Source organism: Hyla sarda, chromosome 1 (genome assembly GCF_029499605.1).
Source record: "Hyla sarda isolate aHylSar1 chromosome 1, aHylSar1.hap1, whole genome shotgun sequence".
In the NCBI taxonomy this organism is placed as follows: domain Eukaryota; kingdom Metazoa; phylum Chordata; class Amphibia; order Anura; family Hylidae; genus Hyla; species Hyla sarda.
This window is the reverse complement of record NC_079189.1, coordinates 314,820,855-314,837,638: the sequence shown is the minus strand read 5'-3', so window position 1 is coordinate 314,837,638 and position 16,784 is coordinate 314,820,855. Positions and strand designations below refer to the sequence as shown.

Here is a 16,784-nt window from a genome sequence, read left to right as displayed (position 1 = left end):
GGTATGCAGTGGTTAGTACCTATCAACAGTGGTCCAAGGTATTAAACAGGCAAACCAGGGGCCGAGTGATGGGTACCCAAGGCTCATTACTGCATGTGGGGAACATGGCTATCTCATCTGGCAACTTAAATTAAGGACCCTCTACACTGCCGATTATCATCTGAAATAATGTTCACAGAAATGTTTGTTCCTGATATTTGACCTGTGTAAAAGGGCCAGTGATCAGCTGATGAACAAGAAAATTGTAGTTTGCAGACTGATCGTATCTGTTATGCAGGCCTATAAATCATCATGAGCCGGCCGTGCATCGCAAACAAGGTATGTGTAGAAGATAATAATAAAACAGTAAAGTGGTGGGTGAGCAATCCAGCAATTATTTGTGTGGCCCTGTTTGCATGATAACTAAGCCATGTAAATGCTCCTTAAACAAGCAATGATCTACCTGAGCTGACCAGCCCATCTAAAGGACCCAGGTATTCCTAGTTAAAATCTTATTCCCTATCCACAGCACACGGTATAAGCGTCAGATCAGAGGAGTCTGACTGCTGAGACCCCTGGAATCTTCAGAACGGGACCCTGACTCCGTTGTTTTGAATAGAGTGATGACTCCATTCATTACCTGTAGAGCTGCTGAAGAGAGGTGAATACAGCGCTTGGCTCTTTTTAGCAGCTCCACAGACAACCAATGGAGTGATGGTGCAAACGGGCAAGTCACCACTCTATTCAAAAAAGAGGTCCCAGTGCTCAATGATCTCACACTTATACCCTATCTTGTAGATAGGGGTAAGATAATTTAAATCAGAACACCACTTTAAAGGATCTGCTGCTAACATTTTGGTGCTCAATAATACAGGACACCTATAGAGAATCAGGCTGGTTTAAAAAAAACAAACAACAACCTTGTTTTAAAAGGGGAAGTCCACTTCCCAGCATTTGGAACATTTAGTTCCAAACGTTGATGCAGGCTTCAGGGGTCGCCATGCCCCCTTGTGATGGCACGTTCCGCCCCCTCAATGCAAGTCTGTGGGAGCGGGTGTGACAGCTGCCACACCCCCTCCCATAGACCAATATTGAGGGGGCAGGGTGTGATGTCAAGAGGGGCGGAGCGTGACGTCACAAAGGGCGTGGTGACCCTTGAAGCCCGTACCAGCATTCAGGACTAAATGTTCCGAACACTGGGGAGGGGAGTACCCCTTTAAGGATGAGCAAAAACTTAGTTGTCTAGAATTTTCAATGCAAATGTATTCCACAAAATGTTCACTATGCTGTTTGTTTTGTTTTAGAAGGATATAGTTATTTTGCCAATTTATGCAGCTGTGTGGCATTTAGTTGTATACGTTGGGGCTTTATATTCAATGTATATGTCAGGAAGATTTTACTGTTGTATACACCAAACTTAAAAACTAAAAACTATTGTGGAGATTTATTAAAACCTGTGCAAAGAAAAAGTGGAGCATTTGTACAGAGCAACCAATCACATTACTTCTTTTATTTTGTAGAGGCCTTTCTAAAAATAAAAGAAGTGATCTGATTGGATACTATGAGCAACTGCTCCACTTTTCCATTGCACGGGTTTTGATAAATCTCTCTTAATGTGAAGGATGCCTAATTTCAGTTTGATTAGATAAAATAAAAAGAATTTTATTCATGTGACCCTAAGTCACTATTAACATGTAAAATACAGCTAGGGTCAAATGTTCAGAAGTTATATTCCTGTCTGTCTTTGTAGAATTCTGGGAACATGCTTAGCCGAAGAATTATTTCACTAGAATTTAATAATATTTCTGAGATAAAAACGCACAACTGCAAATCTTTTGGATGATATGGTGATGTGGTTACTATACAAAACTTACAAGGTATTTGTTGGGGGTGGGGGAAAGCCATTGATAAGCTATTCCTTGGTTGTATTGTTTCCATGCAGGGAAAGCTCCCACAGAATAGCCATTTGGAGCCACAGGTTTTGTTCAGTTAGGAATCAGAGGCTTTACTTAAAAGTCACCACCTTCCTTCCTGTGTATTATTTCTAGAGACAAATAAAAAGCATCAAGTACAACTCCAGTCAATATAAAATTTTGTCTATATTATTGTTTTTGCAAGTGTTTTATTGTATAATCAAATAAGCTCCTGACTCTCTCTCTATATATATTTTCCCACACAAAGGGATATGTCAACCAGTGTTTGTTAACTTTCCCTACACAGGTGTCAAACAGAGAAATATAGTCATGGCCATAAATGTTGGCCCCCCTGAATTGAAGTATTTCTTACAGAAAAGGATTGCAGTAACCACGTTTTGCTATACACATGTTTATTCCCTTTGTGTGCATTGGAACTAAACAAAAAAAGGGAGGAAAAAAGAAAATTGGACATAATGTCACACCAAACTCCAAAAATGGTCTGAACAAAATTATTGGCACCCTTTACTTAAGATTTGGTTGCACACCCTTGTAACACCTGCGCTCCAGCCAGACACGCCGGCTGTGAATGTTCTCTGCTTCTGCACCAATTGCAGGTGGGGCTGGGATTCGCATCACGGGATGTGCCCGCCTGTCACTCACCTCCCTCATCTTCCGCCTCTCCGTGTCCTTGCAGCCCTGGCACGTGTGCCCCTGCCTTCTAGGGCGTGCACGCGCCAGAGCTCTGTCTCTTTAAGGGCCAGTGCTCAGTTAATCAAGTGTCTACACCTGTTCCCCTGTCCTTAAACATCAGCTCCTCCCTTGGTTCCCTGCCGGATCTTTGGTAACCTTGTGCCATAGTGAAAGTCTGTGTCCCTGTTACTGTGTACCTGTTCCTTGCTACCTTACCTCCCCTGCACCTGTGTTATCTGCCCTGACCTTCTGCCATCTTGCCACATCATGCCAGTCTCCTTCTGTGCCACGCCACCTCCCAGCTAACTGTGTGGACGTGTCGTGGCAGGGGTATTGATCTGGGTACCGCCTGCCGCAGCAAGACCATCCCGCTTTGCGGCGGGCTCTGGTGAAAACCAGCGGCACCTTAGACTCCGCTTCCTGGCACGGCTCACGTCATCATCCACACAGGCCCAGAGGATCCCCCACCTGCCGTGACCCGTTACAACCCTTTGGAAAAAATAACTGAAATCAGTCGCTTCCTATAACCATCAACAAGCTTCTTACACCTCTCAGCCGGAATGTTGGACCACTCTTCCTTTGCAAACTGCTCCAGGTCTCTCTTATTAGAAGGGCGCCTTTTACCAACAGCAATTTTAAGATCTCTCCACAGGTGTTCAATGGGATTTAGATCTGGACTCATTGCTGCCACTTCAGAACTCTCCAGCGCTTTGTTGTCATCCATTTCTGGGTGCTTTTTGACATATGTTTGGGGTAATTGTCCTGCTGGAAGACCCAAGATCTCGGACGCAAACCCAGCTTTCTGACACTGGGCTGTACAGTGGGACCCAAAATCCGTAGGTAATCCTCAGATTTCATGATGCCTTGCACACATTCAAGGTACCCAGTGCCAGAGGCAGAAAAACAACCCCAAAACATCATTGAGCCTCCACCATATTTCCCTGTAGGTACTGTGTTCTTTTCTTTGTAGGCCTCATTCCATTTTTGGTAAACAGTAGAATGATGTGCTTTACTAAAAAGCTCTATCTTGGTCTCATCTGTCCACAAGACATTTTCCCAGAAGGATTTTGGCTTACTCAAGTTCATTTTGGCAAAATGTAGTCTTGCATTTTTATGTCCTCCTGGGTCTCCTGCCATAGAGTTTAATTTCATTTAAATGTCGATGGATAGTTTGCACTGACACTGATGCTCCCTGAGCCTACAGGACAGCTTGAATATCTTTGGACTATCCCGCATTGACACCATTCATCAGTTTTTCTTTTCCCTCCACGTGCAGGGAGATTAGCTATAGTGCCATGAGTTGCAAACTTCTTGATAATGGTGCGCACTGTGGACAAAGGCAAATCTAGATCTCTGGAGATGGACTTGTAACCTTGAGATTGTTGATATTTTTCCCCAATTTTGGTTCTCAAGTCCTCAGACAGTTCTCTTCTCATTCATGTCCATGCTTAGTGTAGCGCACAAAGACACACAATGCAAAGACTAAGTGAACTTCTCTCCTTTTTATCTGCTTTTAGGTGTGATTTTTATATTGCCAACCCCTGTTACTTGCCCCAGGTGAGTTTAAAGGAGCATCACATGCTTGAAACAATTTAAATTTTCCACAATTTTGAAAGGGTGCCAATAATTTTGTCCAGCCCATTTTTGGAGTTTGGTGTGACATTATGTCCAATTTGTTTTCTTCCTCCCTTTTTTTGGTTTAATTCTAATACACATAAAGGGAATGAACATGTGTATAGTAAAACATGTGTTACTGCAATCCTTTTCTGTGAGAAATACTTCATTTTCTTGAAAAATTTCAGGGGTGCCAACATTTATGGCCAGGACTGTATATGCTCCCCCCAATGTAGGAAAATGTTAAAAATGCTGGAAAGATGCATCACTTGACCTAACTAAAACTTACATTCTAAAACATCTCTGGTACTTATTTTCTTTAAAGGGGATGTATTCTCTCGATTTTTTATTTTTCTAATTATTTTAAAACAGATATTGATTATCATTTGAGTACATTATTATGTTGCAGTTATCTTGCCTGAGCTGTTTTTAAAAGCATTAAGAGATGCTGTTTATTGCAAGCACTAGAGATGAGCGAATTTATAGTAAATTCGATTCGTCACGAACTTCTCGGCTCGGCAGTTGATAGCTTATCCTGCATAAATGAGTTCAGTTTTCAGGTGCTCCTGTGGGCTGGAAAAGGTGGATACAGTCCTAGGAGACTCTTTCCTAGGACTGTATCCACCTTTTCCAGCCCACCGGAGCACCTGAAAGCTGAACTAATTTTGCAGGATAAGTCATCAACTGCCGAGCCGAGAAGTTCGTGACGAATCGAATTTACTGTAAATTCGCTCATCTCTAGCAAGCACCATGGACAATAGACTTGAAGGTACCCTATTTTCTTTTAGAGAGTTTTCCAGGCATGCTCTGTGACCTATGTAAGCACAACCTTATTGTGAATAGGTTGGTACTGCCTTATCTATCTACTGTTATCTTCCTCTGTAATCCTATAAATTATAATATGAAAGAGACTGCTGCAAAGTTTTCACTACAGAACAGGAGGTGCCAGCTTATTAAAAGCTTAGTGGTCAGAATGATAACTGCAAGATTTCAGGATTATTTTATACTGAGTACCCTGCATTCCAGCCTTTCTACCTACACCTTGTGGTTGAAGAAAAGAAACAATGATGCTTTGATACTCATATATGAAAATTAGAAAAAAAATCACAAAAAATTCTTAAAGAATTCACTAATTTCAGATGACACGTTCCCTTTAAGAATCTCAGTGACAAGAACAGCAGTCTATGTCTCTACCTCCTTGACTTATAACTTAGGGGAAAGAGATGATTGGAATAAGTTTGACTAAGGCTAAGTTTCCACTTGTTTTTTTTGGGAGGGGGAAAAACACCAAGAAAACTGCAAATTCTGCCGCATGGCATTTTTTCGGCCAAAAAACGCTGTGACCAGATGTCAGCTGTAAATCAATGGGAAATCCTAAAATTCTTTTTCCACTTTGTGTTTTTTCAGTTTGGCATTTTTTTTAATCCTTTTGGTGTTTTTTCACTCTTTTTTTAGCGTTTTTCAGCTCCTTGGCGGTTTTGCAAAGTTGCAGCATGTTGAGTCTATGGCGTTTTTTCCCCTGAAATCATGACGTTTTTCTCCCAGAGAAGTCTATGGGAGTAAAAAAAAAAACGCCTAGGAAAACGACATGGGGTTTTAACTTTGGCGTTTTTTGCAGGCGTTTTTTTTTTTCTCTTTTGGACTTTAGCGATCCAAAAAAGTGATGGAGATACCTTTTTTATAAAAATTTCATAGGGTACCTTTAAAAAAAATATTAAAAAAGATACAGTAGTGATGGAAAAAATAGTATTTAACAAAATGTATCTTTATTATAACGGAATTTTTATACATTTTTAACCCCTTAAGCACCAGGCCATTTTACACCTTAAGGACCAGAGCGTTTTTTGCAATTCTGACCACTGTCACTTTAAACATTAATAACTCTGGAATGCTTTTAGTTATCATTCTGATTCTGAGATTGTTTTTTCGTGACATATTCTACTTTAACTTAGTGGTAAAATTTTATGGTAACTTGCATCCTTTCTTGGTGAAAAATCCCCAAATTTGATGAAAAAAATGAAAATTTTGCATTTTTCTAACTTTGAAGCTCTCTGCTTGTAAGGAAAATGGATATTCAAAATAAAACATTTTTGGGTTCACATATACAATATGTCTACTTTATGTTTGCATCATAAAATTTATGAGTTTTTACTTTTGGAAGACACCAGAGGGCTTCAAAGTTCAGCAGCAATTTGGGAATGTTTCACAAAACTCGCTATTTTTCATGGACCAGTTCAGGTTTGAAGTGGATTTGAAGGGTCTTCATATTAGAAATCCCCATAAATGACCCCATTATAAAAACTACACCCCCAAAGTATTCAAAATGACATTCAGTAAGTGTATTAACCCTTTATGTGTTTCACAGGAATAGCAGCAAAGTGAAGGAGAAAATTCACAATCTTCATTTTTTACACTCGCATGTTCTTGTAGACCCAATTTTTGAATTTTTGCAATTGGTAGAAAGGAGAACATTTTTACTTGTATTTGAAACCCAATTTCTCTCGAGTAAGCACATACCTCATATGTCTATGTTAATTGTTCGGCGGGCGCAGTAGAGGGCTCAGAAGGGAAGGAGCGACAAATGGTTTTTGGGGGGCATGTCACCTTTAGGAAGCCCCTATGGTGCCAGGACAGCAAAAAAAAAACACATGGCATACCATTTTGGAAACTAGACCCCTCAGGGAATGTAACAAGGGGTAAAGTGAACCTTAATACCCCACAGGTGATTCACGACTTTTGCATATGTAAAAAAAAAAAAAAATATGTTTTACCTAAAATGCTTGGTTTCCCAAAAAGTTTACATTTTTAAAAAGGATAATAGCAGAAAATACCCCCCAAAATTTGAAGCCCAATTTCTCCCGATTCAGAAAACACCCCATATGGGGGTGAAAAGTGCTCTGCTGGCGCACTACAGCTCTCAGAAGAGAAGGAGTCACATTTGGCTTTTCGAAAGCAAATTTTGCTCTGGGGGCATGCCGCATTTAGGAAGCCCCTATGGTGCCAGAACTGCAAAAAAAAACCACATGGCATACCATTTGGGAAACTAGACCCCTCGGGGAACGTAAAAAGGGGTAAAGTGAACCTTAATACCCTACAGGTGTTTCACGACTTTTGCATATGTAAAAAAAAAATAAAAATGTTTTACCTAAAATGCTTGGTTTCCCAAAATTTTTACATTTTTAAAAAGGGTAATAGCAGAAAATACCCCCCAAAATTTGAAGCTCAATTTCTCCCGATTCAGAAAACACCCCATATGGGGGTGAAAAGTGCTCTGCTGGCACACTACAGGTCTCAGAAGAGAAGGAGTCACATTTGGCTTTTTGAAAGCAAATTTTGCTCTGGGGGCATGCCGCATTTAGGAAGCCCCTATGGTGCCAGAACCGCAAAAAAAAAACACATGGCATACCATTTTGGAAACTAGACCCCTCGGGGAACGTAAAAAGGGGTAAAGTGAACCTTAATACCCTACAGGTGTTTCACGACTTTTGCATAATGACCCCCCTGGGCGATATGCTGCGATGCCTGCTGAACGATTTCAGCAGGCATCGGGCACCGGCTCCCCTCCGGCTAGCGGCGGGGGGCCGGGAATGGACAGGACGTACTCCTATGTCCTAGGTCCTTAAGGACTCAGAAACGGGGGCGTAGGAGTACGTCCATTGTCCTTAAGGGGTTAAACAGGGATCAATTTATGTGTGCAGGCAGGGCACTAAAAATGTAGACGACAATAATAAAAATGTAGTGTGTGTGTGTTTTTCACTTTTTTTTTTAGTTAGTACTACTACTCCCAGCATGGAACACACTGTTCCATGATGGGAGTAGTAGTACCTCTACTAATTGACAGATCGCCCGTGTCACTTCTGACACCCATTGCGATCCTCCTGTATGTATAGATGCAGACGTCCGCTTTTCTATGGTCCCCTGCAGTGCCGTACATATACACCTATTCATATTTCCCACAGAGAGCTGTGATTGGCCAGATGGTTCTGTAAGAAATATGAATAGGTGTATATATACGTCAGTGCAGGGGACCATAGAAGAGCAGTCGGCCGGCCGCATCTATACATTATACAGGAGGATCACAGCGGGTGTCAGGAGTGACACTCGCTGCAATCTGTCAATTAATGCAGGTACTACAGCTCCCAACATGGAGCAGAATGTGCTCCATGTTGGGAGCAGTAGTACCTACAGTGTCACTCCTGACACCCACTGTGATCATCCTTCATCCCTGAGATGCGGAGCGGTTTTCTCCTGCACTCGCATCTCTGCTCTGTACTCCGGCCGCCCACTCACCTTTCATATTCCCTCTGAGAGCTGTGATTGGCTGCCACCATCCAGCCAATCCCCACTCTGGGCGGAAAATATGAATGGCCCGGAGTATAGTGCAGAGATGCGAGCGCTGTATAGAGCTGCTCCGCATCTCTGCTGTATTATGGACGATCACATCGGGTGTCAGGAGTGATACCCGGGGCGATCTGTCTATTAGTACAGGAACTACTACTCCCATCATGGAACAGTGTGTTCCATGCTGGGAGTAGTAGTACTGCCTAAAAATATAAAACAAAAAAAGGGAAACACACACACACTACTTTTTTTTATTATTGTCGGCTACATTTTTAGTGCCTTGCCCGCCCACATAAATTAATTGATCCCTGTTTAAAAATTTATTAAAATTTTGTTCTAAAAAAATATAAATTCCGGTAAATAAATTTTTTCCATCACAACTTTTTTTTTTTTTTGGTACCCATGACATTTTGAAAAAAAGGGGCCAAAAAAAGCAATTTCCACTCAAATGCAAAAACACCGAAAAAAATTGCACATGGAAGAAATTGCACTGGCATTTTTTCTGGTGTTTTTATTTTTTTATTTTTTACACAAAAAACAAGTGGAAACTTAGCCTAAAACCTGAATTTGCATGTTGGATTGGAGTATTTTTTTTCATAACTGAAAAACTATCAATGACTTACTTCAAATACCCTGAGAAAATAGTTTTTAATAATAGTGATGAGTATATATTAATAAGTGAATTGTTGAAAGAAATGTGTATTAGCCCTGGTTTGTATTATAACCACCGTGTTTGTATTTTTACGTCTCCACCTCCAGTTTTGTCCCATTTTATACAACACCGCAACAGTGGTACTATGCAAACATTTATTGAATAACTTGAACTTTTATACAATACAATATATCATTAATTACTGGTGACTTAGTTTTCTGCTTTCCTATGGCTTAGTTATTAGCAATGTTAGCTACATCTAAGGTAACCTGAGTACACCACTGGGCACCATCACAAGGCACTGCCGTTATTGAGCAGCGATGCTGTTTGCATTAATTAGAGTGGCTTCTGACGCTGACCACACAAATAAACTGTTTTGTTTGGCTGCTAATTTGTTGGATTTTTACGGCAAATCCTTTTATTCCCCACAACAGTGAAAGAGAGCGAGCGAGCTGGAGAGTGAGCAAGACAGAGCTAGCTGAGAGGAATCCTTCCATATTTACTCTCAGTAGACTATTAGGCAACACAGGCTATTAATTTGGCTTTTGAGTCTTCACTAAAGCCCATAAAGGCGCACAGTTGTCAAATGGAGTTCATTTTAATTTCCTTTCAATCACAGTAAATTATTCAGGTGATAAATCAGCTGGGGCAGCTCCTGGCTGTAATAGAAACCCTAATTCCTGGCTAATTATCCAGCCCTTTGCTGCCAACAGATCAATACGCTACAAAATAGAAAGGGCTGTAGGTCTGTAGCTAGATAGACAAAGACAGAAAGACAGCTGGGAAAATTGTGTCATCAACATGACCTTTCATGAAGTTCAAAGGTCAACAGGGGTTAAACAGCACAGATTTTATTTTTTAAGGAATGTGCCCACATTAAGATGCTGTCTTGCGGAGGGTGGTAGCAACCTCTACCAGCACTTGTATGGGCTCAAGACGCAGTGTCATTCGCTCATCATGCATGTGTCTAACTGGTTTGTCTTTTGGGAATAAGTAATTTTTTTCCTTCCGTAGACCAGAAATGTTCATTCATCATGTCAGCTCTGTCATTGACCTCAGCCCTTCTAAAGAGGTTACAGGATTTTGTACCATGTGTCACATGTCGCATCTGTACTGACACAAGAATTTCAACGCTAATTATTTTAAGTCCTACTTAGGATGTAGAAATAAATGTGAACAAAATACTTATAGTGTGAAATGTGCATCTTTCACTTGACTATATTAAGCTTCATTCTGCAGTTGTTTATAAATAAATATGTTTTTTATATTTTCAATTAATACCGATGTATTTACTTTTCCTAACATGATATCTATTTCATGAATTCAATTTTAAACACTTTCTAGTACAGAAGGAAACCATAAAAGTTTTTGTGTGCCCTGTTATTGGCATATTGGACATACATGTATTAAGTAATGACCTAAAAATATAACTTCACTGACCTATGTTAAAGGCAGATTTCAGGCAGGGAGCTTCTCTTTTTTTTCTTGTTTTTAATGCCCCCAGGTGCAGTGAAAAAAGAAACCTAGGAGACATACTCAGCTGCCCCTTTCTCTTACACTGCTGTTTTCATGGCACCTAGTCCCAAATGCTTTCCTCTTTCAGGCTCCTGTGACATTTTTTTAGGCAGAAAATGCCCATTTACTGGGCCAAGTGGACATTTTCTTCAGAGTGAAACTTTTATGGAACGGGCAGACAGCAGTGGGGACCAGGTGCCATTAAAATGGCAGTAGAAGGAAATGGGGCCTTCTGTTGACTTCTGTTTTTTTTTTCCCCCCCACTGAACCTGGATGCATTTAAAAAAAGAAGAAAAAAAAACTGCCTGGAAAAACCATTTTAACATATGGTCAGTATAGTAATATTTTCAGGTCATTCCTTAATACAAGCATACCCAGTATGCTCATAATAGGGCACACAAAAACTGTTGTAGAATGTTCCCTTGGACTTAACATGATGGAGCAGTTTTCCTTTAGATGTAATGCTGTTCCATAATACCAATCATGCATGCCTACGGCTCAGTAGTACATTGCTACAGTGACTGCAGTCTGCGAATTGGTACAGTCTCCGAATTTGTATAGCTGAAAAATATACAGGTTTGTTACTAAAATAAAACGTACAACGGCAAGTTTCGCTTTGATACATTATACTATAGTATACTGGCTTGCAATTCATTTTGTGATATATGAAAAAAATAAGGTGAGGATCTGAATTTCATTAGATAAATATGTAAAACTCCCCATAATGTGGTAACACACAAAATATGCCACGAAAGAAAAGGCACTTGCTTTGACACCTCATTTGTAATCCCAGATCTCTCGCCATGTCATGAGAAGGAATGTTTCACCAGCTAATGTGCTGTAGATTCTCTAATGGCTTTCAAATGGTATTGACAGTAGGTCAAATGAATCGGTGCTGAATGTGACCTGCAGAGTAGTTCCAGGGCGCTGTAGTGCTCCAGTCTTAAACGACACACAACTGAAGTATGTCCAATAGATATGCTAACAAATTGCTGAAAGCTGATACTGCTGTATGTAAAATGCTCCTCGCACAGAAACATTTCCCAGTAATATATGTATATTGTTTAGCTGAAGGGATTATTTGATTTGTTAAGCTTTATTTAGAATAGCATCACATTTCAATAGGCACAGTAGATAAAATATTAATAGATTGTGGTTAAGGCCCTTTGGTTTGTAATTCTGTGCATTCTAAGGCAAATTAAAGGGCCGAGAAGCTGCTGTAAACAATTATATATTTTGTATCTGAAAACACGAGAGTGAGGACATTGAGAATACTGGAGAAGGAATATTGACTTGCCTCCTGCCGCTTTTTTTAACTATGAAGAAAAGAAGGATAGATAAATCTATAGCAAAACTAACAGGCCTGCTGACTTGCTTAATGAACTGCAGACCAAATGCAGTATCTGTTAATTTTTTGTGAGAGTCCTTGGTTCCCTATGTCACTTGCATTATACATTTCAAGGGATAACTATTGATTTCTAATTAGATTTAAAAAAAAATTTGCAAGCATTTGAAATTATCAAAATATTATACTGTTATATGGACTTCATACTGAAGTAGTTTACTATCGATAAAAAAAACTCTTGATACAAGGTGCTGCAAATGTGTGAGGTTTGCAAATGTAAAGTGTAATTATCATCCCTTTATTTTGTTATAACACATACATGTTAAAAATGTCAGTAATATTATTTATTACTTTTTTTTTATAATGACACTTAGATTTGGGTTCCATTGGAATATACCTGGACCAACTGCTTAGCATTACATAATGATGTGACCCTATGAAGAATAAACAATGGAAATTATATATGACAGAATAGTATACAGTAGAAATGATTAATGATATATAATAATATTCTTTATAGATAAATAGAATTGAGGTTCACAGTCTAAATTAACAATTGCAGAAACCCATGCACACACAGAGAACATACAAAGTCTATGCAGGTGTCGCCCTTAGTTGAATTTGATCCATGAGCTAAGTATTGCAAGGCAACAATGCCTAACACTGATCCACTGTGCTGTCACACAGATGTCATCAACTACTTGCAAAGTATTATTATGTCCATATAAAAAAAAAATAGCAACATTATATAAGCATTACTGATGATTGTCATGGCACAGGCAATCTTAGGAGATCACATCTTTTAACCAGGGGAAGTAATGGCTAGCTTTACATTCCCCTTTAGTTAATAGAGATGGGCGAATCGAATCGGACGAAGTTGAATTTGTTCCAAACTTCATGAAAAAAATTTGATTCGGATCGTATCCGAACTTCGAAATGATTCGAAATAACAAATTTCTTCATTAGTGACCCCCGCTGTGATCGTCCTGTATAATGTGTAGATGCGAGCGGATTTCTCCTGCGCTTGCATCTCTGCAATAGATAGGACGTTCAAAGCGAGTGTCAGGAGTGGTCCCACTGTAGTATGAGTATATGCCCTATATATATATATATATATATATATATATATATATATGTATATACCTATGACTAAAATTTCCCACAGAGAACTGTGATTGGCTGGAACCATCTGGCCAATCACAGCTCTCTATGCGGGAAATATGAATAAGTTATGTGAATTCTATTCACATCACTGGCCAGCCAGAGTATAGTGCAGTGATGCGAGCGCAAGAGAAAGCCGCTCCCTCTCTGCAATAGATAGGACAATCACATCGGGTCTCAGGAGTGACACCTGCTGTGATCTGTCCTTAACTGCAGGTACTACTGCTCGCAACATGAAGCACACTCTGCTCCACTCTGGGAGCTGTAGTACCTGCATTAATAGACAGATCACAGTGAGTGTCACTTCTGACACCCAATGCGATCGTCCTGTATAATGTATAGATGCGGGCAGCCGGCCGCTCTTCTTTGGGTCAACTGTATTATGAGTATATGCCGTATATATACCTACTATTCATATTTCACGCAGGGAGTTGTGATTGGCTAGAACCATCTGGCCAATCACAGCTCTCTGCGGGAAATATGAACAACTGATGTGAATTCTATTCACATCACTGGCCGGCCTGAGTATAGTGCAGAGATGTGAGCGCAGGAGAAAGCCGCTCCCTCTCTGCAATAGATAGGACAATCGCATCAGGTGTCAGGAGTGACACCCAGGGCGATCTGTCTATTAGTACAGGTACTACAGCTCCCATCATGGAACAGTCTGTTCCATGCTGGGAGTAGTAGTACTACCTAAAACATTTTAAAAAATTGAGGAAAAATAAGTCAAACACATACACACTTTATTAAAAACATTATTAAAATACATTATTAAACACATATTAAACACATAGTTCCCTGCCCGCCCACATAAATTAAGCCCTGTTTAAAAATTAACATTAACATTTTTTTTGTTTTGTTTTCAATTTTCGGGAGCGGGCAAGGAGCAGAAAATTCAGCGCTTAATATTAAAAAGGAATGAAGGGTGCATTTCATTTTTTTTCTAGTTTTGTTCTAAATCAGAATTTTTTATTTTCACTTAACTTTTTCAGCCCCATTTATTTTATTTTTTCGAGCATTTAGATGTGCTGCCATGAATAATTGTGGAGGTCAGAGACAAGCCAAGGACAGGGACATCAGTAATATGTATAAAACAGTAGGCAAAAAAAGGCTGAGTTTCCCTAATTTACCAAAAATCCATAAATTTACAGAGGTCTTCTATCAGAAATCAAAGATACTTCAAATTGTAATTTGCAGAGGTAGATGGCCGGGACAATAATGTATACATGCATTTAATGTAATTGTGAAGGATGATGTCATTGTAATTGACACCCGATGCGATTATCCTTTCTATTGCAGAGATGGAGCATCTTTCTCCTGCGTTTGCAGCTCTGCACTATTTTCATTTTCATCATCACTTATTCATATTTCCCGCAGAGAGCTGTGATTGGCCAGGTGGTTCCAGGCTTCCAGCCAATCACCCGGGGTGATCTGTCTATTAGCACAGGTACTACTACTCCCATCATGGAACAGTCTGTTCCATGCTGGGAGTAGTAGTACTACCTAAAATTTTTAAAACTTTTGGAAAAATAAGTGAAACATATGCACACGTTTATTAAACACATTATTCAAATACATTACTAATAAAGATTCACCGAGAATTTATTTGGATCAAATTGATTTATTTTTTAATTCGGCGATTCAGCCAAATCACATTTTTCAAAAATTTGCTCATCTCTATTAGACAACTATGTAATACCTGGCTGAGTCCATTCATAAGAGTTACAAGCTATCTACTCTGGCTAATAGAGGATGATTACTGAACAAAAGACTCTTTATAACTGTAATACATCATAATATATCATAATGCACATGTTGTTGACTTTAAATACTTGTGCGCAAATTATGGCATAGGGTCAGTATGGAAAGGAATGCTTGGTTATACCTGCCGCTCTGTTACCAAGTTACTGTATTACTGAGGTAAACTTAATAAAGAGTAAAGCTATATAGCAAAAAATGTAGTGTATGATGCATGAATACTGTAAAAAAAACACATTTTCTACCTTGATCAGTTATGTCATCGAATTTAGCCATTCATGCTTTGATCATCAATCAAAAACATGTTCAAGAAAAGCTGATTTATCCATCCTACATCTGCATGGCTGGTACCATTTATTGTGTTTTTTTGTTTCTTGTATTATTTAATCTTGGTTGTTGGTCCTAATGACTGGCAAAATTAGAAACATTATGCGTTGTAAGAAGCATTGCATAGTCTTTACTCCAATAAACATATAATATTTAATATGTCCCTGTGCTATTCTTTAAGTCTAGATATATAGTAATACATAATAATCACTTATTGTGAATATTCTTTTTCTATGTAAACTGTTAATTTCATATAATATTACATAAAGTAACTTAAGTATTTGAGTACTGTTGAGTATCAAATTGAATGCATACCCCATTATCAGTCAATTTGTTTGGATAATGTAAATGTAATCTTAAATAATAATTAAAAAAAACAGTTGCAGTATTAGGCTCTCCTTTAAGAAAAAAACACGATCAGAACACGATCACAATTTGGTGATCTGGTTCTGAAAATTACCTTATGGTTTCAGCAGGTCCGTTGGCTCCCACGTTTGGAACAGGTTGAGTTTTCTGGCGGTTCGACAGCTCAGTGGCACGATTTTCGACTCGCTCTTCATCATGAGCCCAACAGCCGAACCTCGGTAAGTCCACATGCTCTTACAAGTGAGCTGGGAGGGAACTTGCTGTAATAATATTATCCTTTCTTGCTCTGGATTTTTACTGAAGCACGTTGGTATTTTTGTATTGCATGGACATGTCAATTTACCAATGTGTTGTTTTTTGCAATATATTTAAGATGTTAAACAATTGAAATTGTCATTGTTTTTAAACAGGTTATGTTACATGCATGATGTTTTAGTATACTTGATTTAATTTATAGTAATGTTCCCAAACTAGAGGATTAGGACCTGCATGTGGATCTCTTATGCCCTATATGTAGCCACTGGCTGTTGGCAGCAATAGATACCAATGTTTCCCCGTGACATCACAACTTTTCACCATGGTCAGAAATATATCACTGTCACTTGGCTATTAGGTCATGATCATTTAATGGAAACATGACAACAGCATATGATAACATTTGTGGCATTTTACTCTAAATTGTTTTCTTTGTTTCCTCAGTTCTTGTTTGTTATTAGTTGTAACTATTATTAATATTTTATTTATTTTGTATGTATGTTCGTTCTTAAGTACTCAAGCAAACAATATTGCTGATGTCTTCTTTAGTAGTTTGGTAAGGTTGCTGTCCATGGTGCTAAAGATTGCCTGTCTGGTAAGATCTGCTAAGCTAAAAGCAGAATGAGTATTGTTACTTTAGAGGCATATTTAAGCAATCTTTTAAAACTGTGTATTTAAACAGTAGAACTGGAGGTAGATAAATGACAGTCTGTGACTTGCTTATGTGTAAATAGCATTGTTTCAATATCATTTGTAGTTTGAACCATATTTGTGTCAACATTGTATAATACATAGTAAATGTCAGACTTCCTATATGTCATGAATGAGAACCACCTAAACAAATTCTGAATATAATTCAACTACA

At 38.9% G+C, this 16,784-nt stretch overlaps 1 protein-coding gene across 6 annotated transcripts in view; it reads left to right on the top strand.

The window, feature by feature from the left end:
• PAX5 (paired box 5) overlaps positions 1–16,784 on the top strand; it is a 324,504-nt gene that overhangs the window by 179,185 nt on the left and 128,535 nt on the right. For 4 of the 6 annotated variants that reach the window (XM_056518288.1, XM_056518286.1, XM_056518289.1 and 1 more), the window contains exon 7: positions 15,772–15,882. The exons of 1 other annotated variant lie outside the window; for it this stretch is intronic. In XM_056518288.1, the coding sequence (XP_056374263.1) occupies positions 15,772–15,882 (111 nt within the window). The remainder of the gene's footprint in view (positions 1–15,771; positions 15,883–16,784) is intronic. One more of the 6 variants, XM_056518287.1, reaches the window with a different exon arrangement.